The sequence below is a fragment of the Dendropsophus ebraccatus genome, chromosome 14 (assembly GCF_027789765.1).
Source record: "Dendropsophus ebraccatus isolate aDenEbr1 chromosome 14, aDenEbr1.pat, whole genome shotgun sequence".
Taxonomy (NCBI): Eukaryota; Metazoa; Chordata; class Amphibia; order Anura; family Hylidae; genus Dendropsophus; species Dendropsophus ebraccatus.
Genome location: NC_091467.1, coordinates 9,963,338 through 9,989,705, shown reverse-complemented (window position 1 = coordinate 9,989,705; position 26,368 = coordinate 9,963,338). Strand labels below are relative to the sequence as shown.

Sequence of the window (26,368 nt, the reverse complement as noted above, 5' to 3'; positions counted from 1 at the left end):
ATCCACCAGCGAGACAGGTGATTGGCTCATCACATCAGGAGAAGAGACCATTCAGAGGACTGCAGGACGACCATGAGAGGACGCACGCCTATCTAGCACTGCTACAGCAGGGATCAGCATCACTATAACAAACCTAGGGATACTTGTGTTTGTCCTGCTTCTCTCTTAGCGGCGGCTACAGTGAGGAGGGGGCGGGGAGCGTTTTATGAAGGAGCTGGGGATCATGCTGCAATGATGCTGCCTATGCTAGTGCACATTTTAAAGGGGTAGATCACGAAAAAAATCTTTCAAATCAACTGGTGCCTGAAAGTACAAGAGATTTGTAAATTACTTCTATATATAAAAAAAATCTCCAGTCTTGCAGTACTTATCAGCTGCTGTATGTCCTGCAGGAGGTGGCGTATTCTTTCAAATCTGCATAGCAGGAGAGGTTTTCTATGGGAATTTGCTGCTGCTCTGGACAGTTCCTGACATGGACAGAGGTGGCAGCAGAGAGCACTGTGTCAGACTGAAGAGAGAATACATGACATACAGCAGCTGATAAGTATTGGAAGAGGAGATTTTTTTGATAGTAGTGAATTACAAATCTACATAACTTTCTGATGCCATCTGATTTGAAAGAAGATCTTATTTTGGTGAATAACCCCTTTAAAGTCTTGTCTGTAACAGAAGAAGACGAGTGTTATATTACAAACCTATATAGATGTCTGTGCGGTGTAGAAGCCATTGCTCTCCATCGCTTTCATCCATTCCCATCTATCTGCCTAGCACAGCTATCTCTGGGAGCGCCCTGGTACTTGTCGCCGTCACAATCCTGATTTATAATACTAATAAGCAGTCTGGTAATTACAATGGAGAAGAATTATTACACGTAGTAGATTCTTCTAGGACATGACGTCCATAAACGTCCATAAATATACATATCTTGTGTATAGCTCCCTGCTGCCAAGACTAGATAGGAGCACGTACACATTCATGCTCTATTATCACTGTTCAGTCACCATTGTGATTGACACCTGATGTCGGGTAACAAAAAAAAATTATATAGTTATATAGATTTGTAATTTATTCTATATAAAAAAAAAAATCTCCAGTCTTCCAGTACTTATCAGCTGCTGTATGTCCTGCAGGAAGTGGTGTATTCTTTCCAGTCTGACACAGTGCTCTCTGCTGCCACCTCTGTCCATGGCTCATGACGCAAGCTTTGTGTGTGTCTTTCATTGCCCCATAGAAGACAATACAAATGTAATTCTGTGAAGTGTCACATATTGTTATGTATTGTATTGTTATTGTTATATATTGTATTGTTATGGACAACCATATGAAGCACTAAATGTCCTGTACTAATGCATCTCTATGGACAGTAGTCATCATGAACATTCTGCTCCTTGCGCCGGTGTGTGGGACGAATCATCATCTAGATTTACATTACATAAGAAGCAATAATCTCCTAGCTTGCCTCTAAATGGAAGAGACGGCTCTATAGAGCTACTTGTTGGAGTGGCTTTTCTGTAAGTCAATATTTAAAGGGGTACTCCGGCAAAAAAAAATCTTTAAAATCAACTGTTGTCAGAAAATGACACAGATTTTCAAATTACTTTTTTTTTTATTTAGCAATCTCCAGTCTTCCAGTACTTATCAGCTGCTTTATGTCCTGCAGTAAGTGGTGTGTTCTCTCTCTATTAAAGGGGTACGCCGGAGGAAAATAATGTTCTTTAAATCAGCAGGTGTCAGAAAGTTATACAGATTAGTAAATTACTTCTATGTAAAATTCTCTAGTGTTCCAGTACTTATCAGCTGCTGTATGTCCTGCAGGAAGTGGTGTATTCTCTCCAGTCTGACACAGTGCTCTCTGCTGCCACCTCTGTCCATGTCAGGAACTATACAGAGCAGTAGCAAATCCCCATAGAAAACCTCTCCTGCTCTGGACAGTTCCTGACATGGACAGAGGTGGCAGCAGAGAGCACTGTGTCAGACTGGAGAGAATACACCACTTCCTGCAGGACATACAGCAGCTGATAAGTACTGGAGATTTTTAAATAGAAGGAAACCAGCTGTTTTGAGGTTTCCACCTCTCATCAATATACGGACATATAACGGGGCTGTATTAGACGTGAGTGACCTTCACCATTCTCTAAGGTGGGTTCACACAGCGCTTTTTCATCCGTTTTTTTTTTGCAAAAAACTGATGTATTTCTGTGCATCCGTTTTGATCCGTTTGATACATTGACTTCCATTATAAAAAAAATTATCAAAATGCATCTTTTTTTTTAGTATATACAAAAATGGGGTTGACCATGTTTTTCTGCACGCTAAAAAAATGGATCCATTTTGATCTGTTTTTTTTATGGAATGGAAGTCAATGGAAAAGCGGATCAAAATAGATGCACAGAAATACATCTGTATTTAAAAAGAAAAAAAAAACTGATGAAAAAACATACAGCAAAAAATGCAGTGTGAACCCAGCCTTCCAATGCAACGGTAAGGACCCCAGAATGAGACGTTTCTGGAAGGACTTTGGCCCTATAGACCCTTCACCTCTTCAAGGACACCAAATCTGAGCACTTATCTATATCATAAAAATCAAAGTCTGTCTGTCCTTCTGTCTGTCTGTCTGTCTGTCTGTCCTCTATAGACTTCCAAACGCCTGAACCGTTTGACCCTAAATTTGGCACACAGATACATTGGGTGCCCGGGAAGGTTATTGCGAAGGTCCCGTCCCCGCCAGATGTACAGGAGTGGAGGGGGAGGGGGAAGAGAGGCGCCCCATAGAGATGAATGGGAAAATCTCCTCACTGCAAACACAGGTGATATAATTAGCTGCAGCAGACACGGCAGTTGGAGCCTTAGCAACCAATAGGATTACTGCTTTCATTTTCACAGGGAGCAATGGTTGCTAGGGAAGCTGCCTCACAACATCCACAGTAATAACTGGTAGACCCCCTACTCCATCTATACAGTACATGTATACAGGACCCCCTACTCCATCTATACAGTACATGTATACAGGGCCCCCTACTCCATCCATACAGGACATGTATATACAGGACCCCCTACTCCATCTATACAGTACATGTATATACAGGGCCCCCTACTCCATCTATACAGTACATGTATACAGGACCCCCTACTCCATCTATACAGTACATGTATATACAGGACCTCCTACTCCATCTATACAGTACATGTATACAGGACCCCCTACTCCATCTATACAGGACATGTATATACAGGGCCCCCTACTCCATCAATACAGTACATGTATATACAGGACCCCCTACTCCATCTATACAGTACATGTATATACAGGACCCCCTACTCCATCTATACAGTACATGTATATACAGGACCCCCTACTCCATCTATACATTACATGTATATACAGGGCCCCCTACTCCATCTATACAGTACATGTATATACAGGACCCCCTACTCCATCTATACAGTACATGTATATACAGGACCCCCTACTCCATCTATACAGTACATGTATATACAGGACCCCCCTACTCCATCTATACAGTACATGTATATACAGGGCCCCCTACTCCATCTATACAGTACATGTATATACAGGGCCCCCTACTCCATCTATACAGTACATGTATATACAGGACCCCCTACTCCATCTATACAGTACATGTATATACAGGACCCCCTACTCCATCTATACAGTACATGTATATACAGGGCCCCCTACTCCATCTATACAGGACATGTATACAGGGCCCTCTACTCCATCTATACAGTACATGTATATACAGGGCCCCCTACTCCATCTATACAGTACATGCAGTGGCGGTCTTTGGCACCAAGCACACCAAGCGATCGCTTGGGGCCCCCAACATCCAGGGGGGCCCCCACGCCCCGCTCTTGTGCTCAAGACCGCTGGACAGGGCCGCTGCCCCGCTCGCTGCTGGCATCTGAACTGTAACTATGAGCACTCGTAATGAGCGCTCATAGTTACATGCAGCAGCGATGACAGGGCGGGAGACATTGGCTCCCTTCCTGTCAGTCACTCTTGTGCGCTCCCCCAGTTAAACAGACCCCTGTGTCCCCCCCCTCACATATAGTATATAACACAATAAAACAAACACTTATACTCACCTGGGTCCGGGCGTCTCCTCTTCTCTTCACTCTTGTGGCCGCAGTTAGGGTTTTCCCTGTGGTCACAAGTGGCAGCTTTGTCCTTGTGGTGCCTGCGCTCCAGTGACATCACCGGAGCATCAGCGCCAGGACAAGGGGAGTGCGGCCTCTGGTGATCGCAGGGAAAACCCTTCCTGCGGCCACAAGAGTGAAGAGAAGAGGAGATGCCCGGACCCAGGTGAGTATAAGTGTTTGTTTTATTGTGTTATATACTATATGGGAGGGGGAGCACACAGGGGTCTGTTTAGCTGGGGGAGCGCACATCGGGGGTCTATATAAATGGGGGGAGCACACAGGGGGGCTATATAACAGGGGAAACACACAGGGGGGGCTATAGACTACAGGGGCTTCACAGAGGGGTCTATATACTACTGGGGGCAACACACAGCGGTCTATTGTTTTGGAATGCGTGTCGAGGGGGGCCCCAGACATAACTTTGCTTGGGGCCCCAGAAATGCCAAGACCGCCCCTGAGTACATGTATACAGGACCCCCTACTCCATCTATACAGTACATGTATATACAGGAGCCCCTACTCCATCTATACAGTACATGTATATACAGGACCCCCTACTCCATCTATACAGTACATGTATATACAGGACCCCCTACTCCATCTATACAGTACATGTATATACAGGACCCCTTACTCCATCTATACAGTACATGTATATACAGGGCCCCCTACTCCATCTATACAGTACATGTATATACAGGACCCCCTACTCCATCTATACCAGTGATTTTCAACCAGTGTGCCGTGGCACACTAGTGTGCCGCGACACATGGTCGGGTGTGCCTCGGGGAAAGTTCCCCAAACTATGGTGCCCCTGTGAAACAGGAGGAAACAATGGGGGAGAGAAACCTGGGGATGGGGGAGAGAAACCTGGAGATGGGGGAGAGAAACAGCGGAGAGAAGCAGGGGGGAGAGAAGTATGGTGAAGAGAAGCACAGGAGAGAAGCAGGGGGGAGAAGTATGGTGGAGAGAAGCATGGGGGAGAGAAGTATGGTGGAGAGAAGCACAGGAGAGAAGCACGGGGGAGAAGTATGGTGGAGAGAAGCATGGGGGAGAGAAGTATGGTGGAGAGAAGCATGGGGGAGAGAAGTATAGTGGAGAGAAGCACAGGAGAAAAGCAGGGGGGAGAAGTATGGTGGAGAAAAGCACAGGAGAGAAGCAGGGGGGAGAAGTATGGTGGAGAAAAGCACAGGAGAGAAGCAGGGGGGAGAAGTATGGTGGAGAAAAGCACAGGACAGAAGCAGGGGGGAGAAGTATGGTGGAGAGAAGTAGGGGGGAGAAGTATGGTGGAGAGAAGCACGGGGGGAGAAGAAAACAGGCCCAGGTATAAATACATTTAGAATCTATATTATTAACTATATGTATAATATGTACTGTTTTAGTGTCATTTTGTGCCATTTTGGTTGGTGGTGTGCCCCGGGATTTTTTAAGTATAAAAAGTGTGCCGCGGCTCAAAAAAGGTTGAAAATCACTGATCTATACAGTACATGTATATACAGGGGCCCCTACTTCATCTATACAGTACATGTATATACAGGACCTCCTACTCCATCTATACATTACATGTATATACAGGGCCCCCTACTCCATCTATACAGTATATGTATATACAGGACCCCCTACTCCATCTATACAGTACATGTATATACAGGGCCCCCTACTTCATCTATACAGTACATGTATATACAGGGCCCCCTACTCCATCTATACAGTACATGTATATACAGGGGCCCCTACTTCATCTATACAGTACATGTATATACAGGGCCCCCTACTCCATCTATACAGTACATGTATATACAGGGCCCCCTACTCCATCTATACAGTACATGTATATACAGGGGCCCCTACTTCATCTATACAGTACATGTATATACAGGACCTCCTACTCCATCTATACAGTACATGTATATACAGGGCCCCCTACTCCATCTATACAGTATATGTATATACAGGACCCCCTACTCCATCTATACAGTACATGTATATACAGGGCCCCCTACTCCATCTATACAGTACATGTATATACAGGGCCCCCTACTCCATCTATACAGTACATGTATATACAGGACCCCCTACTCCATCTATACAGTACATATATATACAGGACCCCCTACTCCATCTATACAGTACATGTATATACAGGACCCCCTACTCCATCTATACAGTAGATGTATATACAGGGCCCCCTACTCCAACTATACATTACATGTATACAGGACCCCTACTCCAACTATACAGTACATGTATATACAGGATACTGTGACTGGATAACACCCCCATACCAGACCTGACCAATACCGCCATACTGTGACTGGATAACACCTCCTTACCAGACCTGACCAATACCGCCATACTGTGACTGGGTAACACCGCCACACCAGACCTGACCAATACCGCCATACTGTAACTGGGTAACACCGCCACACCAGACCTGACCAATCCCGCCATACTGTGACTGGATAACACTGCCACACCAGACCTGACCAATACCGCCATACTGTGACTAGATATTACTGCCACACCAGACCTGACCAATACCGCCATACTGTGACTGGATAACACTGTCATACCAGACCTGACCAATACCGCCATACTGTGACTGGATAACACTGTCATATAAGACCTGACCAATACCGCCATACTGTGAATGGATAACACCGCCACACCAGACCTAACCAATACCGCCATACTGTGACTGGATAACACGGCCATACCAGACATGACCAATACCCACACACTGTGACTGAATAACACTGCCATACGGGTAAATACAACCCTGCAGGTATACAAGACACTACAGGTATACAGGACCCCAAAACTATACACTACAGGTGCACGGGACCTCCACAAAACTATATACTACAGGTATACAGGACCCCAAACTTTACACTACAGGTATACAGGACCCCAAAACTATATACTACAGGTATACAGGACCTCCACCAACTATATACTTCAGGTATACAGGACCTCCACCAACTATATACTACAGGTATACAGGACCCCAAACTATACACTACAGGTATACAGGACCTCCACCAACTATATACTACAGGTATATAGGACCCCAAACTATACACTACAGGTATACAGGACCTCAAAACTATACACTACAGGTATACAGGACCTACACCAACTCTATAATACAGGTATACAGCACCTTCACCAACTCTATACTACAAGTATACAGGACCCCAAATATACTACAGGTATACAGGAACTCCACCAGCTATATACTACAGGTATATAGGACCCCAAACTATACACTACAGGTATACAGGACCTCCACCAACTCTATACTATAGTTATACAGGACCCTCAAACTATTTACTACAGGTATACAAGACCTCCACCAATTATACACTACAGGTATCCAGGACCCTCAAACTATAAACTAGAGGTATACAAGACCTCCACCAACTATACATTACAGGTATACAGCACCAACTATATACTACAGGTATACAGGACCCCCGAACTATACAGTACAGGTATACAGGACCTTCACCAACTGTACACTGCAGGTATACAGGACCTCCCTCAACTATACACTACAGGTATACAGCCCCCCCAAAATACACACTACAGGTATACAGGACCCCCCAACTATACACTATAGGTATACAGCCCCCCCAACTATGCACTACAGATATGCGAGACCCCTAAAAACTATACATTGTGGGTATACAGAACCCCTCCAACTATGCACTACAGGTATACACTAATTCCACTGATTAACTCAGATGAAACAATACCTTTAGCTTGGCCTCCTGGGCACCTTAGAACAAATCTAATTAACACACTGACACTTTATACCCGGGCAGCGCCGGGTACATTTTCTAGTAGTGAATATTTAGCAAACATGGTGTAAAGTGAAACTGGCTCAGTTGCCCCTAGCAACCAAGCAGATTCCACCTTTCATTCCTCACAGACTCTTTGGAAAATGAAAGGTGGAATCTGATTGGTTGCTAGGGGCAACTGAGCCAGTTTCACTTTACACCATGTTTGATAAATCTCCCCCATAGTGTATAGTCATTGACAGATCGGGCACATACATAGCATGAGAGCAATGGCAGGTGATGGGTCATGACCCGTACATGTAATTACAATCCTCATATCAGTCGTCGCTAAGTAAATATTTACAGATATAATAACAGAGGGGAAAGCGGCATCTCCACTGACCGACTAAGAAGCAGAGGGATGACAAGCATGGAAATGTACTGCTATGTATGTATATGGAGTAGCCGCAGCCATCTTTATACATTACCAATGTGTGTGGCATATCTAGCTAGCTAGTGACAATTTATCCAACCATCAGTAGTTAAAGGGGCACTCCAGGGAAAAAAAAGCATTTTTAAATTACTTTTATTTAAAATTCTCCACTCCTCCAGTACTTATCAGCTACCGTGTGTCCTGCAGGAAGTGGTGTATTCTCTCCAGCGTGACACAGTGCTCTCTGCTGCCACCTCTGTCCATGTCAGGAACTGTCCAGAGCAGGAGAGGTTTTCTATGGGGATTTGCTGCTGCACTGGACAGTGCCTGACATGGACAGAGGTGGCAGCAGAGAGCACTGTGTCAGACTGGGGAGAATACACCACTTCCTGCAGGACATACAGCAGCTGAAAAGTACTGGAATGCTGGATATTTTAAAATAGAAGTAATTTACAAATTTGTATAACTTTTTGACATCAGTTGGTTTGTGGAAAAAAATTAACCAGAGTTCCCCTTTAAGTGTCCCCTGTCATCAGAATAGAGTTCCAATCTCCCCATGGAGGAAAACAGTATGGTGATCTGCCGCCTCGGTCGTGGTTAGGAAACTAATTGTATTTATTTAGCTAATTCCCCTCTGGGTGCCGGGAGCTGGATGCCAGGGTGCCCTGGTCTACCTGTACAGGGGAGCAAGTGATTTACAGTGACACCAATGAGGACTGGCACAAGCCCATGAACAGACCGGGGCAGCTTGTGGTTCCTGATTGACCTTCATGAGAAATGATGAAAGACCAACATTATAGATAAAGGACGGGATGGCGTGAGGATTATTATAGGGTTGCATCATCCCTGCTATTGCATAAGAAGACACAAACAAATGGCTGGCAGCAGCTTGCTGAAAGTCATCCTGTGAAAATGATGTCAGATATTTTCGGCAGTGGCGTGGGTGTGCTGTATTACCTCTCACCTCTCCCCTAATCCCAGCTCAGAGGGGAACAAGGGTGGACAAGCCTAAGACTTAAAGGAGAAGTCTGGCAAAAATTTTTATTAAAGTATTGTATTGTCCCCCAAAAGTTATACAAATCCCCAATATACACTTATTACGGGAAATGCTTATAAAGTGCTTTTTTCCCTGCACTTACTACTGCATCAAGGCTTCACTTCCTGGATAACATGGTGATGTCACTTCCTGGATAACATGGTGATGTCACTTCCTGGATAACATGGTGATGTCACTTCCTGGATAACATGGTGACGTCACTTCCTGGATAACATGGTGACATCACTTCCTGGATAACATGGTGACGTCACTTCCTGGATAACATATTGTGCGCCTCTTAGTGAATCCTGCCAGGGAAAATGGGGCGGGGCCTTATATAAGTCTGGCATACTTGTACACCGGTCTTCATAAATCCCCCCGAATTGTTTTCAAGTCACCCAGTGTCAGAAAGTTATACAGATTTGTAATTTACTTCTATTTAAAAATCTCCAGTCTTGCAGTACTTATTAGCTGCTGTATGTCCTACAGGAAGTGGTGTAGTCTCTCCAGTCTGACACAGTGCTCTCTGCTGCCACCTCTGTCCATGTCAGGAACTGTCCAGAGCAGTAACAAATCCCCATGGAAAACCTCTCCTGCTCTGGACAGTTCCTGACATGGACAGAGGTGGCAGCAGAGAGCACTGTGTCAGACTGGAAAGAATACACCACCTCCTACAGGACATACAGCAGCTAATAAATACTAGAAGATTGGAGATTTATAAACAGAATTATTTTACAACTCTGTATAGATTTCTGACACCAGTATATTTGGAAACATTTTGTTTTACCAGAGTATCCTTTTAAATAATACTGTCACCACCTCCCCCCTTATTGTCTGTGGGCTTCCCTGCACCATCCACAAGGGTAGATGCATATATACCTGAATAAAACTTATCTCTGTCTTCTATCTGCTCTAAAATCACTTCATTTCATCGAAGGAGAGTGTCATCTAGGCGGGGAGATGGGGGCCCAACTGATGTGAGGCCCCGCCCAGGTGACACTGTCCACAGATGAAATGAAGCAAGAGTAAGGGGGGGTGACAATATCACTTTAAGACTTAAAAAACATATTGCTGGCTAGTGAGTAGGAGCTATTTTAGTGGCACAAGCTGTAGGCAGGCAGTTTTAATGTTATGGCTGCTCAGTCTATTATCCATTTCCTAATGTACCTATAAATGATCTGTTTATCTATTGGTTGTTATACAAGTGTAGGTACTGGCAGGTAGAGCTGGGTGGATCTCACATAGTGCTCCCTGTCATCCCTGCAGTATAAATAGTCCTTGTACACAACGCGGATGACACAGAGTGACGGCCGCAGCGGGTGAGTGACAGTACTGGGTGTTACTGATGAGGAATATAAAGGATCGTAACAAATGACAGGGAAGCGGGGACCACGGGGGGGCAGTGAGATTCCAGACAGTGATGGGGACGGATGGATGTGATCTGTGCCAAACCTCATCAAGAATTCCTGAAATAACTTATTTACCTATATTATTATTATTATTATTATTATTATTATTATTATTATTATTTTGTAATCTATTCTATTATTCATTTATGTTTTTTCTTTTTTATTATTATTTATTTATTGATTGATCTATTTTATTATTGATTTATTATTTATTTATTTAATTAGTGGAAAAAGTTTCTTTAATATGTTTCATCTTTAAAAACTGACAGTCCGTAACCGTATGGCATCTAAACGTCACCTAGCCGATAATTGTCAATATAATGGGGGAGGTTTATCAAACATGGTGTAAAGTGAGACTGGCTCAGTTGCCCCTAGCAACCAATCAGATTCCACCTTTCATTCCTCACAGACTCTTTGGAAAATGAAAGGTGGAATCTGATTGGTTGCTAGGGGCGACTGAGCCAGTTTCACTTTACACCATGTTTGATAAATCTCCCCCAATGCCTCTACATTGCATTTAGCATCATACATGGCGAGCGTAGACCCCTACCATTGCTTGAAGTCTGAGACGTTCCAGATGAATGGCCGTCTATGTAATACATGGGTGGCTTAAAGGGGTACTCCGGGCTGGGGGCTTTTTTGTCTATGGCCGGGGAGGAGGTGGATGAGGGCAATGAGGTCCCCTTACTTCCCCGGATACAGCACCGTGTCCCGAATCGCGCCACTCCCGGTCCGCGATGTCTGGCCGCTTCTTGGTCTCTGCAGGGGCTTGAGACGTGATGTTTCAAGTCCGCTCAGCCAGTCAGTGGCAGGGACGGGGTCCCACTTCTGCCACTGACTGGCTGAGCGGACTTCAAACGTCACGTCTCAAGCCCCTGCAGAGACCAGGAAGCGTCCGGACATCGCGGACCGGGAGTGGCGTGATTCGGGACACGGTGCTGTATCCGGGGAAGTAAGGGGACCTCATTGCCCTCATCCACCTCCTCCGCGGCCATAGACAAAAAAGCCCCGTCCGGTGTACCCCTTTAAGACTACTAAACAGGATGGCCCTGAGTGGGCAATATCGTTAATGGACAGTAAGTCCGAGTTTTGCTTTATTTTTTGTGGGTCCAGTATTTAGTTAACGTGAATGTAGACACAATCATAAGAGAGGAACTCCAGCTTTTTTTTTTTTTCTATTTCTATTTAAAAATCTCCAGTCTTCCAGTACTTATCAGCTGCTGTATGTCCTGCAGGAAGTGGTGTATTCTTTCCAATCTGACACAGTGCTCTCTGCTGCCACCTCTGTCCATGTCAGAAACTGTCCAGAGCAGCAGCAAATCCCCATAGAAAACCTCTCCTGCTCTAGACAGTTCCTGACATGGACAGAGGTGGCAGCAGAGAGCATTGTGTCATGCTGGAGAGAATACACCACTTCCTGTAGGACATACAGCAGCTGATAAGTACTGGAAGACTGGAGTTTTTTTTTTTTTTAGAGAGAACTAAATTAAAAATCATATTTTTTGACACCAGTTAATTTAAAAGAAAAACAATTATCAGAGTTCCCCTTTAATGTTTTACCTGTATTACCTACTACCTATATCGATGGCTTACATTCTCATCTTCTATGTAGGTGCCACAGAACGTCCAGCATGAATTCCAGGGCAAAGTCTCGGAAGCCATTCATCGTCCTTCGAGAGTTCATAACTGGCCGACACAAGGTGGCCCCCGGATCTGTAGGTGTTTTCCTGGACAATGAACAGACCCGCGGCCGGATCATGGATTTGCCTTCACGCCCCGAAGTGTCGGTGAGGAGAAACCATGTCCGGCTTCTGAGCAGAAGAGAGTCCGCCTTTCTGTATGGGATCGGATCACCTCCGCGGCGGCTCCATCTTCTGGCCAATGAGAAGCTATTCCTGGCAGTGTGCGCTTTGCAGATCAGCGATGTTGTCAGAGTGCGCTACCAGGGCTATCCCGCTGTAGGGGTGGCCACCGCCATATGGGAACTTTCCGAGAAATCAGGACTGTGCGAACTGACAAAGTTACTGGTTGAAGTGGAATTATTGGTGAGTACAGTCATACTATAATATTGTGTAGCCTAGACTAGGGATTGGGAACCTTCGGCCTTTTGGCTGTTGCAAAACTACAATTCCCATCATGCCTGGACAGCCGAAGCTAAAGCTTCGGCTGTCCAGGCATGATGGGAATTGTAGTTTTGCAACAGCTAGAGGGCTGAAGGTTCCCCATCCCTGGTCTAGACAATGTCGGAGATCATCAGTAGGAGGACTAACATGGTCCATACTCTACTGCAGGGGTGGAGAACCTTTGGCTCTCCAGCTGTTACAAAACTACAATTCCCATCATGCCCAGACAGTCAAAGCTTTAGATGAGTGGCCCCTGGTGGCTTCTTTTCACTCCAAACAGGGAGAGATCTATCAATCAAGGCTGGTTGGGCGGAACTATCCCACCAGGGACCGCCCCAATGACTCTTGGCTCAGCCAGTATAAAAGTGATGACGGGTTCCCTTTAATTTTGACCTTCTCTCCCAGAAAGGAGGCAAAGAGTGTCGGAAAGACCAACCAGCTCTGCTTCCTCCACCTGCCAGATGGTGTAGTGTGATGACATGAACCAACAGCAGCAGCAGGGTCTCTATGGACAACCTTGCTATGTGTATGTGTATTGCAATAGGCTCTATTAACATCTCAAGTTCTAGATATACTATGGGGGAGATTTATCAAACATGGTGTAAAGTGAAACAGGCCCAGTTGCCCCTAGCAACCAATCAGATTCCACCTTTCATTTTCCAAAGAGTCTGTGAGGAATGAAAGGTGGAATCTGATTGGTTGCTAGGGGCGACTGAGCCAGTTTCACTTTACACCATGTTTGATAAATTTCTCCCATAGTTTAGTCGAAGAGAAGTATACCCAAGTTGTAGACTAGATTTTGCAGCATTATCTTTCAGTACGTTGTATAACTTTGTACTGCTTTATGGCAAGCATATGGTGTACACTTATTCTTATATCATGTGGAATAGTTATAATAGGTAATGGCGTAGTCAACGGACGAAGCAAATTTGTGTGATTCAGCACCGAAAATCCACAATTAATAACAGTAGAATGCAAGTTAAACTAGTTACAAGCAACGGGAAACATATGTGTTGACTTAAAGGGGTACTCCGGAGAAAAGATGTGTCCTTAAATCAGTGGGTGTTTGAAAATTAGAAAGATTTGTTATTTACTTCAATTTAAAAATCTCTAGTCTTCCAGTACTTATTAGCTGCTGTAGGTCCTGCAGGAAGTGGTGTATTCTTTCCAGTGTGACACAGTGCTGCCACCTCTGTCTATGTCAGGAACTGTCCAGAGCAGCAGCAAATCCCCATAGAAAACCTCTGCTGCTCTGGACAGTTCCTGACATGGACAGAGGTGGCAGCAGAGATTTACACAGCAGTATATCAATCAGCCCAGCGCCTCCTGCTGCTACTAGAGTGGATACTCACTGTCTTGGTGACAGGTTCGCTTTAAGAGCACAGATTTTTTTTTCCCTTCTGCAATATGCCCTATATTTGCAATGGAAATAATAAAATCCGATGCAAGTCCACAAAAGATCTGTATAGATTTGAGTTTTTCATTACTGTTATAGTTACAAACGTTCGGTAATATTTTGCAGGTTGGAGAGTGCAACAATAACTCCACACCATTGATAAAGGTGGACGCCGGGGATATTCTGGCTGTGAGCTCCAGTGTGCAGCGGTATCCACAGTACAGGGGGAACGGACCCAAGCTGGATGGAGGAGGTAAAGCTTCATCAAAGACAATCTAATTTTCTTAAAGAGGTTCTCAACTGGTGTTATATAGATTTGTAATATACAGCTATTCAAAAATGTCCAGTCTTCCAGTACTTATCAGCTGCTGTATGTCCTGCAGGAAGTAATGTATTCTTTCCAGTCTGACACAGTGCTCTCTGCTGCCCCCTCTGTCCATGTCAGGAACTGTCCAGAGCAGGAGAGGTTTTCTATGGGGATCTGCTGCTCTGGACAGTTCCTGATATGGACAGAGGGGGCAGCAGAGAGCACTGTGTCACACTGGAAAGATTACACCACTTTCTGCAGGACATACAGCAGCTGATAAGTACTGTAAGACTGGAGATTTTTTTAAATCTTTTTTTCTGGAGTACCCCTTTAAGAAGAATCTTAGATAGTATAAAGATATGTGTCGTATGATTCTGGTATTTTGGAAACAGATCTTTGACGTATCGTTAATGACTTTTAGTTTCTTAGTATAAAGAATATACGTCAATGAAAGCAATCCCACAATCCCTCCTGGCTCGGTCATGGCATACCATTAAGCCTATATTTTACTATGAGTGAGCGGCACTTTAGGGGATGATTAGGATCTAATAGCTGTAATTACATCAGGATGAGCTGCCAGGCAGTTACAGCAATGTCATTTACTGTCCCTGGCCTCATTTCTACAGCTTACATACATGATTGGTGTCGGTGGTATCTAAGATCAGTTTATTATCATGTATCCAGATATTTTTACCTGAGAAAGTATTAGTTAATGTGCTGAGGCATCTGGTTTTTAGCTATGGGTATCTTTAAAGAGACTCTGTCAGCAGGTTTAGGCCGTCCTTTATAAGAGTAGCATAAACTAGTGACAGAGAAGCTGAACAGAATGATGTATCACTCACATTGTTCTGTGCAGCTGATCCAGAGATTTCCTCCTGAATAACCTGGACAATAAGTAGTCCTGTCCATTATGTGCATGGGCTCAGTAGTCCTGGATATTCATGAGAAGCAGAAAACTGCACCTCCCAGATGTTGATTGGCAGTTATCTATCCATGCTGTGTATAGGCACCCAACTGTCAATCAGCAGCTGTAGGGCGAGGGGAGGGGTGTGACAAGAATCCTATTCTCCTGCATATCAGGAGAACAGAATGACTGTTACACCGATCTGTTCAGCATTTCTGTCACTAGTTTATGCTTCCCTCATTTAAGACACCATAAACCTAAATTCCTTTAACACTTTTTTATTCTTTCTTTGTACTGATGGTGCGATTTTTTTTCTTAGATTTATTTATTTAAAATAAAAAATGTTTCGTTTGTGATCTACAGCTTCTGTTATCAGTAATGTCCCTCAGAGGAGCAATGCTTTGACGGACTTCTTATCAGGCTTTGTTTAATCTACTAAAAGAACGTCCAAGGCTAGGCTCACACTTCTTGAAAGACTGTTTAGCACCACAGAAGGGATCCAGATGGTCCGTTTTAAAATGGACAGTAACTGAGAGATCCCGTTGACTTCAGTGGGGTCCGTTGAGTTTATTTTGTAAGATTTGAGTGGACGAAAAAATTACTGCTCAGATCCTTCAAATAAACAGAACCTGGGATGGATCTCCCGGAATGGATCCCAGATGGAAGTGTATACCCAGCCATAGCTGATTTATAACCAGATCACCATTGTTTATTGATTTGGTCTGTTTTTTTGGTCAGTTTAGAAGTTTGCTCAAAAGAGAAGAGAAAAGTTGATAATAGGTGTATGTTTTAATAGGTTTAATGGTTACAGAGGCCACACCCTGTTATGTGAAGCTCCTCCTCCCCTTTGCTCTAAGCCCTGCCCACTTAGTGAACATCGGGTAAAATGTGTAAAAAAAAAATTGTGCAAATGAAGACGGTGGGAATATAAGATATTAAGCACTATTGAGTGTGTTTCTCCTCTTTCTGCCTAGATATGTACAGCGTCCTGGAAGACAACTTGAAGGAGCATCCACCTGTGCGTGAGTCTGACGTCCTGGAGAGGATTGTGGGACAGAGGAAAGGCATCCAAGGACACTACAATTCCTGCTATCTAGATACCACCCTCTTCAGGTGAGGAGAAGGACTGGACTCCTAATAATAATATCCTTCACATAACCTATATCCTATACATATCTTATATGCTATACATAACCCATATCCTATACATAATCCATATCCTACACATATCTTATATCATATTATTGGTTAATTAACATATCTTATATCCTATACATAGCCGATATCCTACACATATCCAATATCCTATATATAATCCATATCCTATACATATCGTACACATATCGTACACATAACCCATATCCTATACATATCGTATACATAACCCATATCCTATACATATCCTATATCCTACACATAACCCATATGCTATACATATCCTATATCCTACACATGACCCATATCCTATACCTATCCTATATCCTACACATAACCCATATCCTATACATATCCTATACATATCATATACATATCCTATATCCTATACATATCCTATCCTACACCCATATCCTATACATATCCTATACACATCGTATACATAACCTATATCCTATACATGACCCATATCCTATACATAACCTATATCCTATACATGACCCATATCCTATACATATCCTATATCCTACACATAACCCATATGCTATACATATCCTATATCCTACAAATAACCTATATCCTATACATAACCCATATCCTATACATACCCTATATCCTACACATACATATCGTATATCCTATACATATCCTATACACAGACCTATATCCTATACATATCCTATACATAACCTATATCCTATACATATCCTATCCTACACCCATATCCTATACATATCCTATACATATCATATACATAACCTATATCCTTTACATATCCTATATCCTACACATAACGCATATCCTATACATATCTTATATCCTACAAATAACCTATATCCTATACATGACCCATATTCTATACATATCCTATATCCTACACATAACACATATCCTATACATATCCTATATCCTACAAATAACCCATATCCTATACATACCCTATATCCTACACATACCCTATATCCTACACATATCGTATATCCTATACATATCCTATACACAGACCTATATCCTATAAACACACAGGACATTCACTAACCCAGCTACCTCTGATATTTTTTATTCTCTGACAGTCTGTTTGCATTTTCCTCCATCTTGGATCACATCTTACGCTCTCCTGATGTTTGTGATGCCAAAGTACAGCGAATCTTGCGGCAAGATATTGTGAACCCCCTGAGAAGGTAATCTTCTAAATTAAGTCTTAAGGCCCTATTACAAAAAACGATTATCAACCGTATTTAGCCGATATCAGCCGTTACAGCCGATAATCGTCTTGAGTAATAGAAGACAACGATCAGCCGACATGAATGATGTTGGCTGATCGTTGCTGTCGTTTGTCTTTCAACATGTTGAAAGACAAACGACTATGATAGCAGCGATCTCCAGCCGTCACTCAGTGGAATAGGAGCAGGGGCAGCAGACCACAGCTATCCTCTATGGCTGCCCAGAGGTTTCAGCGATCACCCAGGCAGCTCCCCGCTGCCCCTGCTGTACTCATCTGCTGGCTGACAGCGGTTGTTTGCTCCTCTGTTTCACCCCGTGTAATAGGGGCTTTAAAGTCACCATACACATTTAGAAAACTTTCACAACTATTTAAAGTGATAAGAATCAAAGTTCTTGGGAGGAGGTGGAACAGGGGGCCTCTGCTTGGTGAATCAGTATAAGGAGACATACACTCTAAACACATCCATAGCCATTGCTTTAGCCCTCCAGCTATTGCAAAACTACAATTCCAGAACTGACACAGTATTCCAGATGTGATGTCACTAGAGCTCTATACAGCGGGATCACAATCTCCTCTTCCTACTCAGCATACAGATGCCATCATAGCCTATTGTGGCATCCATCACCTATAGGCTTCACCTGTTAATGGGGTATGCCATGAAAAAGCTCACAGGGTATCTGTTAAATGAGTCTATGGGTTATGGATGCCACTATTAGACATCTGTACGGGATAGGCGGCCCACTGACTGAAAATCTAGGTGACCCACCGGGAATTTGCCCGGTCCACAGGTTGCCAGTCCGGGCCTGTGTTTAGCTTCTCCCAGTGTATATGCTGGCTTATTTTATGTGTGCTATATCTATGTGATTCACATTATACATACTTTGATGTTGCAGGAGTGGATTTGTACATGCTGAAAACGTCATGAAGCTCAGAAAACTACTTCGGTGTGACACCTTTGTTACAGAGGAGAAAGGTTGGTTTGTAAATGTAGGAGGTTTTATTCCTTATATCAGGAATGGGGAATCTTCAGCCCTCCAGCTGTAACAATACTACAATTCCCAGCTAAGGCTGTCCAGGCATGATGGGAATTGTAGTTGTGCGACATCCCTACCTTGTATGAATAATGGCCGCTTCATTCACTTCTTCTTGTCCATCTTTCCCAGACCCAGAAGAATTCCTGAGTGCCTTACTGCATGAAGTTCTAGCAGTGGAACCGCTTCTTAGAATCAGGTATTATTCTGTGAATCGGCGACTGTATGTGATATTATGGATGCTATATGCTGTGGTGTCCATTCAGCTGAATGGCGTGATGATTTGTCATCCTGATTACAGGTGTAATGACAAGACCCAGGAAAGCAACAGCTATCAAATAATTGTGGAAAGAGATGTCTCACTAAAGGCTCCCAGCATCCAGACCCTAATGGACAGATCTTTCCGGATCTACGAAGACCTTACATTTGACCAGGTACTCACCCATTTCCCAAAAAATGTATCTACCCCCATCCGAAAATACTGCCTCTGGTCTTGAGAAGAAGACCCAGTCTATTTTATGGGTTAGGGAAGACCCAGCCTGTCCTATGGGATAGGGGAGACTCAGTTTGTCCTATAGGATAGGGAGGACCCAGCCTGCCCTATGGGATAGGTGAAGACTCAGCCTGTCCTATGGGATAGGAAAAACCCAGTATGTCCTATGAGATAGGGAAGACCCAATCTGTCCTATGGGATAGGGAAGACCCAGTCTGTCCTATGGGATAGGGAAGACCCAGTCTGTCCAATGGGATAGGTGAAGATCCAGTCTGTCCTATGGGATAGGTGAAGACCCAGTCTTTTCTATGGGATTGGGGTGACCCAGTCTTTTCTATGGGATTGGGGTGACCCAGTCTTTTCTATGGGATTGGGATGACCCAGTCTTTTCTATGGGATAGTGAAGACCCAGTCTGTCCTATGGGATAGGGATGACCCAGTCTCTTCTATGGGATAGGGATGACCCATTCTCTTCTATGGGATAGGTAAGACCCAGTCTGTTCTATGGGATAGGTAAGACCCAGTCTGTACTATTCCATTCCGCAAAAAAAATGTGAACCCTGCTGGAAACCAGCTAAACGTAAGCCAAAATGATACTGTTCTCATTAACGTTGAGGTATGGGTATATTTTCTTTATGCGCCAAGAGATTTGATACTGCATACAGCTCACGGACTTCACCAACGTGGTGTGAATAGATTCTAAGGGCCCAATTACACCAAACGATTATCGTCCGTACTTGGCCAATTACCGGGTGTTCCGGCCGATAATCATTTAGTGTAATAGGTCATGTTAGGTCATGCACGATGTCGGCTGCTAGTTGTCTTAAAACATATTGTATTAAAATGGCAACGATAGTGCGGTCTGCTGGCCGTTGTTCCATGTAATATCTAAGGAACATCCAGGCAGTCCCTCATGCGGCCCCACTCCCCCCCACTAGATCTCTGTGTGTGTGAAATAGCACAGACAGCGACTGGGGACCTGATAGGTCGGCGCTCACTTGTTTCTATTGGGCTGAGTAATACAGCTTACTTTCATTATAATAGGCAGGTGATAAAAACAAAAAACTATACTCACTCTCTTCACCCCCCCCCCCCTCCCCCCCACCACCAGTCCCACATGTAGGCGTCACAACATAAAACAAAGAGAATCCAACAGCATCTATAGTAGTGCTAAAAAAAAAACCCTAAGCTTTTATTGCTTGTTCAGGTGCAAAAAATGCTACAGATGCTGTTGGGTTCTCTTCATTTTATGTTATCGTGACGTGTCAAAAGTTTTTTTAAAGTGACAGGGGCGCTTTAATACAATCAGTGTGAACATAGCCTTATCCATGCCGTGTTGTTGTTTTTAGGTTCCACGTTGCCTCATCCTTCAGATGCCAAGATTTGGCAAGAAGTTTAAAATGTTTCCGTATATATTTCCGTCCTTGGAACTGGACATCACTCACATGCTGCACAAAAGTAAGTGTCCTATAATATACACCTAGTGGTATAAGTCCAGAGAAGTGAATCTGGGACTGCTTCACACATTCTCAAGTACATGCAAATAATCCAGCAATATGCTGATATGGTGTATGACTGTATGCCAGGGCACTGATAGAGACTATGCAAATCTTAAAACTGAAGAAAAAGAAGTAGGCACTCACCCACAAATCTCTGCAAAAACTTGGTGTTAATTGTTCACATAGATGAGCAGGGGAGAAAAATGTGTCTGTGCCAGGTGTGCGCTTGCACCGTGCACATCTCACTCCCCTGCCCGTCTAGGTAAACAGTTAACACAGAGATTTTTGGGTGAGTGCCTACTTCTTTTTCTTCTATTTTGAGATAGCTAGCACTCTGGTTGCTGCAGTCACTGGTTAGGTAGGTTTAGTATTGTTACGATCGTTATGATGTGTATTGTCCTATGTCGTGTGTGCAGGAAGCTCGGTGTGCTGCATGTGTCTGAGCCCTGCAGAGTATCAATGCACTCAATGCCTCGCTGATCCACTCACCACAGACGGGAATATTCGCCAATTCTGCCACCTTTGTGAGAAACAGGTATGAGGCTGAGATACCTGTAATTGGTAAATTTGACGTAATAAGTAGAGATGAGCGAGCATGCCCAAAGTTTAAGCTCACACAAACCCGGACAATCGGCACTGGAATCCCAACACCTGGAGATGGTAGGTGCAGCCCTCAGGCTGCATCCACCTTCTCCAGGCTGCAGGATTCAAATGCTGATCGTTCAGATTAGTGTGAATTTAAAATGTTAGTATGCTCCCTTATCTCTAAGTAGAGCAAAGTTTTGATTGTTGGGGACCAGGCGCTGAGACCCCACAGATCACAACTTACCACTTGGCCTTATAAGTGTCTATACTTTCTACCCATAGGTTCATGCAAGCCATCAGATGAAGGACCACAAGCCCACAAGACTCGAAACAACAACCAATGTTTCAGGACAAAAACAAAAGCTGGAACTGTTGGCCGTTCTTTGCATTAGGACCAGTCACTTTGTGTCATTCGTTAAATATGGACCGGGCAAAAACTCCTGGGTGTTCTTTGACAGCATGGCGGGAAGAATAGGTACGTTAGACATTGTCACTCACGCAGATGAATTGCATAAAGAAACAGCAAACATCATGTTACAGTGCTGGGAAGTGCTGGGAAGTGCTGGGAAGTCCACCATTGGATTTGCTGGTGAAGATAAGTTCCATTGGTTCTTCTGTAGAGTAGAAGGTGACTTATCACTATGTACTCTGATTCCAATTCCAGAGAGGTCACCTATGCCTGTTGCTGAGTTGCTACATCACTACCTGTACCCTTGCAGGGCTTGCTCACTAGTAGAGACGAGTGAACCTCGTTCAAACCAAAGCGTGCGCCATTTGATTACTGGCTGAAGAAGTTGGATGCAGTCTAGCGAGTCCGGAAAACATGGATAAGGACCATGGCTTATAGCTGTATCCATGTTTTCCAGGGCTTCCTAGGGCGGCATCCAACTTCTGCAGCCACCGCTAATCTCACAGTATCCCCAGTGACCCCTAACCTTTCCTATGAGACAAGGCTAGGAATGCAGAAGATCATAACATTTATTAAACAGACGCATATGATGGATGGCGGCCGTGTTGCCTTAATCATAGCTGTAATCTGATATGTTAATATAGAGTCACCTCAGAGATATGACATGAATGACACCGCGGGAGTCTTATTATGTTGGCTATAAATAACCTCCACCCAGATAGAATGGCAGGATTAAAGTGCAATGACTTATGCGCCCATTTAATGTTATTAAATATTAATGCCCATTAATTTTATTTTTTTTAAATCACCCAGTTAGAATGTTATACAGATTTGTAATTTACTTCTATTTAAAAATCTCCAGTCTTCCAGTACTTATCAGCTGATGTATGTCCTGCAGAAAGTGGCGTATTCTTTCCAGTCTGACACAGTGCTCTCTGCTGCCACCTCTGTCCATGTCAGAAACTGTCCAGAGCAGTTGAGGTTTATTATGGGGATTTGCTGCTGCTCTGGACAGTTCCTGACATGGACAGAGGTGGCAGCAGAGAGCACTGTGTCAGGCTGGAAAAAATACACCACTTCCTGCAGGACATACAGCAGCTGATAATTACTAAAAAAATTTTTGTAAATTACAAATCTGTATAACTTTCTGAAACCATTTGATCTAAAAGCCTTTTTTTTGCTGGAGTACCCCTTTAAGTAACCCAGTCATCTTGGATTCATAGTAGTTCTTGTAGATACAGGATACATTTCTCATTGTATGTCTTATGTCACTGTTGTGTTTTTTTTTTTTTGTTGTTGCAGAAATCAATAGTTCAGGCGATTTTAAGAAACTTAGAAGTTAAGAAAATGTAATTGGGGTTATTAGGCAACTCTGCCATTATCCGCATTCAAAAAGACTTTCCCCAGGTCCCCCCCTCCTTCCCTCCCTCCTCTCTATCTCATTCACTGCTCATTATCAGGAAATCTCAACTCTTTTACATCAGTAACCATCGGGCCCTGTGTAACCTATGGAGAGGGGAGGGGGAGGAGGGAGATTAGTCGGCAGCAGAGAACAAAGGATTACACAGTGGGACCTGTGTGAAAGCCAGTATTCAGAGTTCAGTGCTGACTGTCAGAGGAGATAGCCCGGTGATGTAGCTGTAAATTAACTCTTTGTTGTCCTGTTTTGGTGCCTCATCTCCCTCCACCCCTCCCCTCTCCATAAGAGAACCATGAAGACAGGGGGGAGAGCTTCAAACTGCTTTTTCTTTTTTTTTAAAGAATTTATTTAAACTTTTATTTTCAAACTTCTTTTTCATGATAAAAAATGCTTTTTTTCGGCTAATAAACCCGATTCCAAAGTTTCTTAAAATCGCCTGTACTATTGATTTCTACAAAAATAAATTAAATGACAGTGGCACTTTAAGACTACTCTCCTGCAGGTGATAGTTAAAGTAACGTCTCATCTCCTTCGCGTTTTCTCCTAGGCAATGAGATTGGCACCAATGTCCCTGTGGTCCGAACCTGCCCACAATTGGGAGAATACTTGTCAATGTCTGAGGAGGAATTCAACACTCTGAACTTCTCAAAGATGGACGCCCTGTCTAAAAGATTCTTCTCGGACATCTACATGTGCATCTACCAGTGCCCGGATCGCAGCAGGCAAAGTGGTTGATGGATAGAGGCTCTGAAAGGGAGATGTTCTATGGACCCATGGTGGACCTACAAGCATTTCTGACTGGTGACTGGGATCGGACCAGGCATCCAGTGTTGGGCCTATTGAAACTCCTCTTGAAATCTTTCTAAGGTTTTTCTAGACTTTCACGTTATTCCTTCATCGGCAGATACGCACGACGTCCCCGATCCAGGAGTCTCGGCTGTAATGGTGTGCGAGGATTTCAAGGGGGAAAGTGAGAGGCGCACAGAAGACAGCTGAATGTATATAGAATTCTCAGGTTTATTCTAAATGTTAACTTTTTGTATAATTTTTATGGCGAGTGAGATGTGTGGTGGTCAGGTATGTGACTGCGCAATATCATATATCATGTGCAATAAAACCACTTGTACGGTATACGTCCTGGAAGTATTTATAATTACAGTAATGGGTAAGGATGGCGGAGCCGCCCATCAGCTATGTAGGACAAGGGAAGGCGGCACGGCCACAAGATGCCAGACAACTATGTAGGACAAGTGAATGCGAAACTCTGCCGTACTTATCGTGTCCATCAGGAGACGGGAGATAAGGCGGCCGTCCACATTACATAGAAGTAGGTTAAGAGGTAATAGAGAAAGCAACAAATGATGGATGAACAGTCATGGTGCAGATCACGTATTGTACTTACGGTAGTTTATACCGCCCATACATGATCAATGATGAGTGATGGACCAATCTTCTTTCTCAAAGGAAAAATTCTTTGTCCATTGTCTGAAATTTTTTAAACACCTGACGTCTTCCCAGACACTGATGATCTTTAATTTGTGGAGACATAAAACATATCAGGAAAGACTTAAAGGGGTATTCCACTCAAACATAACTTTTGATTTGTTGCTGCATGGTGAGACTAACAATTCCTTCCATACTTGTCATTATCTATTCGGTCGCCTTCCCCCAGTTTTCAGCTGCTATTTTCGGCTAAAAACACAAAAATCTGTGTGTGAGCTTTTCCCTCTTCCTCCTCCCCCTCCCTCCTGAGACAGCTGATGTAAACAAGTCCCTGGCAGGCTGTATCTGCAACATTGAAGCTTTTTTGTAATGCTATGAGGGTTATTCTGAGGTACAATTGCTGCTGAGCTCTTTGTGATTAACCCTCCCAGTATTACAAAGAAGCTACAATGTTTTAGATACAGCCAGTCAGGGACTTGTTTACATCAGCTGTCTCAGAAGGGAGAGGGGAGGAGGGGGAGACAGAGACAAAAGCTCACACACAGATTTTTCACGTTTTCAGCAGAAAGCAGCAGCTCAGAACTGGTGGAAGGAGACAGAATAGATGATAATTATAGAAGGAATTGTTAGTCTCACCATGGGCAGCAACATGTACGGTGGCTCAGTGGTTAGCACTGTAGCGCTGCGGTCCTGGGTTCAAATCTTACCAAGGGCAACATCTGCAAAGAGTTTGTATGTCATCTCGATGTTTGTGTGGGTTTCCTCCCACACCCAAAAACTTACAGGTCGATGAAGTTCTGTGGAATCTGTGTGCGCTTCACAAATAAAAGCATTATTATTATTTAATGCAGAATTATGTTTTAGGGGAATACCCCTTTAAGAATTTGCATCTGTATACTCTGCAGGAAAGAAGGGACATGATCAAAACATTAAAAGGGAATGTGTCACCTAGATTTTCTATTACTGATAAGAGTCAGATACAAAACTTTTTCTTTTATTCTAATCTGTGTCAGAGCAAGAGCACTGTGTCAGACTAGAAAGAATACACCACTTCCTGCAGGACATACAGCAGCTGATAAGTACTGGAAGACTGGAGATTTTTTATATAGAAGTAAATTACAAATCTATATAACTTTCTTAAACCGGTTGATTTAAAAGAAATAGATTTTCAGAGTCCCCCTTTAATCACACCCCTTGTCCCCATACACATTAGCAAAAAGTTGGATAAACCCTAATGTGTTTGGATATAGGGGGGGCTCCTAACTCTTTAATGTGAAGCTCTGGCCTTGCCCTGACCCTTTATATAAGAATGTGCGAGTACCTTATACGTTGTACACCGCGTCCATTTCTCTAGTCTACTGACAGTCATCCAGGAGAACACATAAGCCACATGGTGAGACCTGGGCAGCTGACATTTTCTTTGGTTTGTTTTTAACTTGTATGAATGTGAATGATAATGAGCAGGTCTATAATATCCATAGGGTGAATTCAAGGTTAAGGACTCCGCCTTTAATTACCATTAATCAGGTAATAATCTGGAATGATCACCTATAGTTA

General features: G+C 43.5%; 1 protein-coding gene across 1 annotated transcript; it reads left to right on the top strand.

Annotated features, from left to right (window-relative positions):
- Positions 1–10,714: 10,714 nt before the first annotated feature.
- On the top strand, positions 10,715–24,528 carry LOC138772497 (ubiquitin carboxyl-terminal hydrolase CYLD-like). Its single transcript, XM_069952929.1, has 12 exons — positions 10,715–10,731; positions 12,434–12,866; positions 14,467–14,593; positions 16,526–16,664; positions 17,780–17,887; positions 18,825–18,904; positions 19,095–19,161; positions 19,264–19,396; positions 20,805–20,913; positions 21,371–21,489; positions 21,822–22,014; positions 23,916–24,528. The coding sequence occupies exons 2-12, from the start codon at positions 12,453–12,455 to the stop codon at positions 24,101–24,103; spliced, it is 1,677 nt and encodes a 558-aa protein (XP_069809030.1). The 5' UTR covers positions 10,715–10,731; positions 12,434–12,452; the 3' UTR covers positions 24,104–24,528.
- The last annotated feature ends 1,840 nt before the right edge of the window (positions 24,529–26,368 follow it).

Coding starts and splice junctions, on each gene's coding strand:
- LOC138772497 (XM_069952929.1), top strand. CDS start 12,453: ATGAATTCCAGGGCAAAGTCTCGGAAGCCATTCATCGTCCTTCGAGAG. Junction 16,665..17,779: donor CTAGATACCACCCTCTTCAG/GTGAGGAGAAGG, acceptor ATTCTCTGACAG/TCTGTTTGCATTTTCCTCCA. Junction 21,490..21,821: donor GCCACCTTTGTGAGAAACAG/GTATGAGGCTGA, acceptor TTCTACCCATAG/GTTCATGCAAGCCATCAGAT.